Here is a 1,463-nt window from a genome sequence, read left to right on the forward strand (position 1 = left end):
GAGGTGTTATATCTCGAACTGATTTTCGAATCACAGTAAACATATTGTTGGTGAAAGCAGAAGAGGTATAATAACACACACCGAAGAATATGTAGAATTTCTTGCACTTCGATTCGAATGTGATTGTTGAAAAATCGAACTTGCACAAACATATTTTTACAGGTACTTCGGTTACCTTACAAACATATAATTCTGAATAATCAAGGCGAAGCAACAAATCTCTATTCTACCAAATCAAAACTACTATCGATCCTCTTACCTGCTTCACAGCCTTTGTGTAGGGCCCAATGCCGTACGTTTTCAACAGTGCTATATCCCCGTCATCTAGTGCAACAATCTCTTTAACCGGCTTATCATCGTCAGGACGCACAGCACGCTGATCTTTGCCTAGATAATCTTTACCCATATTGTACTGCTCTATATTAATTTATAGGTTTGAAACAAACTATGTATGTCTGTATGTATACAACCGGCTATGTATCTACATACAATACACCTGTGCTGAACTGTTTATAACTTATACCCAATATGTACAAGTAAAACAATGTTGTATATAAATCAGTTCACACTATAGGCAGATAGGCAAAAAGGCGGTAGACGGTAGACAAACATAATCAATGATTGCAAAATCATTACGTAAACAAACCTCTGACTCCTGAGGTTCTGAACTTCTGACACCGTTCCAAGTACCGAACATCGAACAGGCCGGATCCCCGAACCCCACTCGCCCTACTATTTAATATTTAACCTCGGTTGGTTTCTCGTTAAAACCGTTTTTAAAGAAAATCGTTTGCGTTAAAAAAATCGATATTTTTAAAATATAGTAAATACTGTGTGCAAATCTCGAGAAAGCATTTTTACATTTTAAAACGTAACAATAAGCGTTTACGTTCTCGTTTGCAAACCGCATCGTACTGTTTTAGTTACGCGCGCGAGAATATCACCTGTTTCTCGTGTCGTGTATTTGATCTTAGTATGCGTATAAGGACGCAATACACGTTACAGTTTACACACAACATAGTGAACATACATCCACACCACAATAAGACGTGATGGCGAAGCATAACCCAGACTTGATCATGTGCAGAAAGCAACCAGGAGTTGGTATGTATATTATAATGACCAATTCTGGTCTTAAGTACATGTCCATTGTGGTGTTTTGTAGATATTATCTTTGTATTTCTAAATGTGAATTGCCATTCACACGGCGCTCTCAAAATACATGATAAGACCATAAATCGATTAAATTTATAGTGAGCTTTCGGTCACAATATGCATTGCGTTCAACTATCAACAAACATGGGGTTTTTTTTCCCGAGTTGATGTACGTTACGTCGATGTTGAGTGCTCATACATTTAATTGTGCCAGAGGATTGCTACAGTGTACACACGCACTTATTATGTTTTAGCTCATTAAGTATATATATATATATAGTAGGTATATTAAAGTACGTACATATACG

At 36.9% G+C, this 1,463-nt stretch overlaps 1 protein-coding gene across 1 annotated transcript; it reads right to left on the reverse strand.

Annotated features, from left to right (window-relative positions):
- Nucleotides 1-259: 259 nt before the first annotated feature.
- SARC_15896 (hypothetical protein) lies at nt 260-406 on the reverse strand (the record flags this gene model as incomplete). The annotated part of the gene is made up of 1 exon (XM_014289991.1): nt 260-406. A coding segment is annotated over one exon (147 nt), but the record flags the coding sequence as incomplete, so codon positions are not given.
- Nucleotides 407-1,463: the final 1,057 nt, after the last annotated feature.

This window comes from Sphaeroforma arctica, assembly GCF_001186125.1.
Source record: "Sphaeroforma arctica JP610 unplaced genomic scaffold supercont1.6943, whole genome shotgun sequence".
NCBI classification, from domain to species: Eukaryota; class Ichthyosporea; order Ichthyophonida; genus Sphaeroforma; species Sphaeroforma arctica.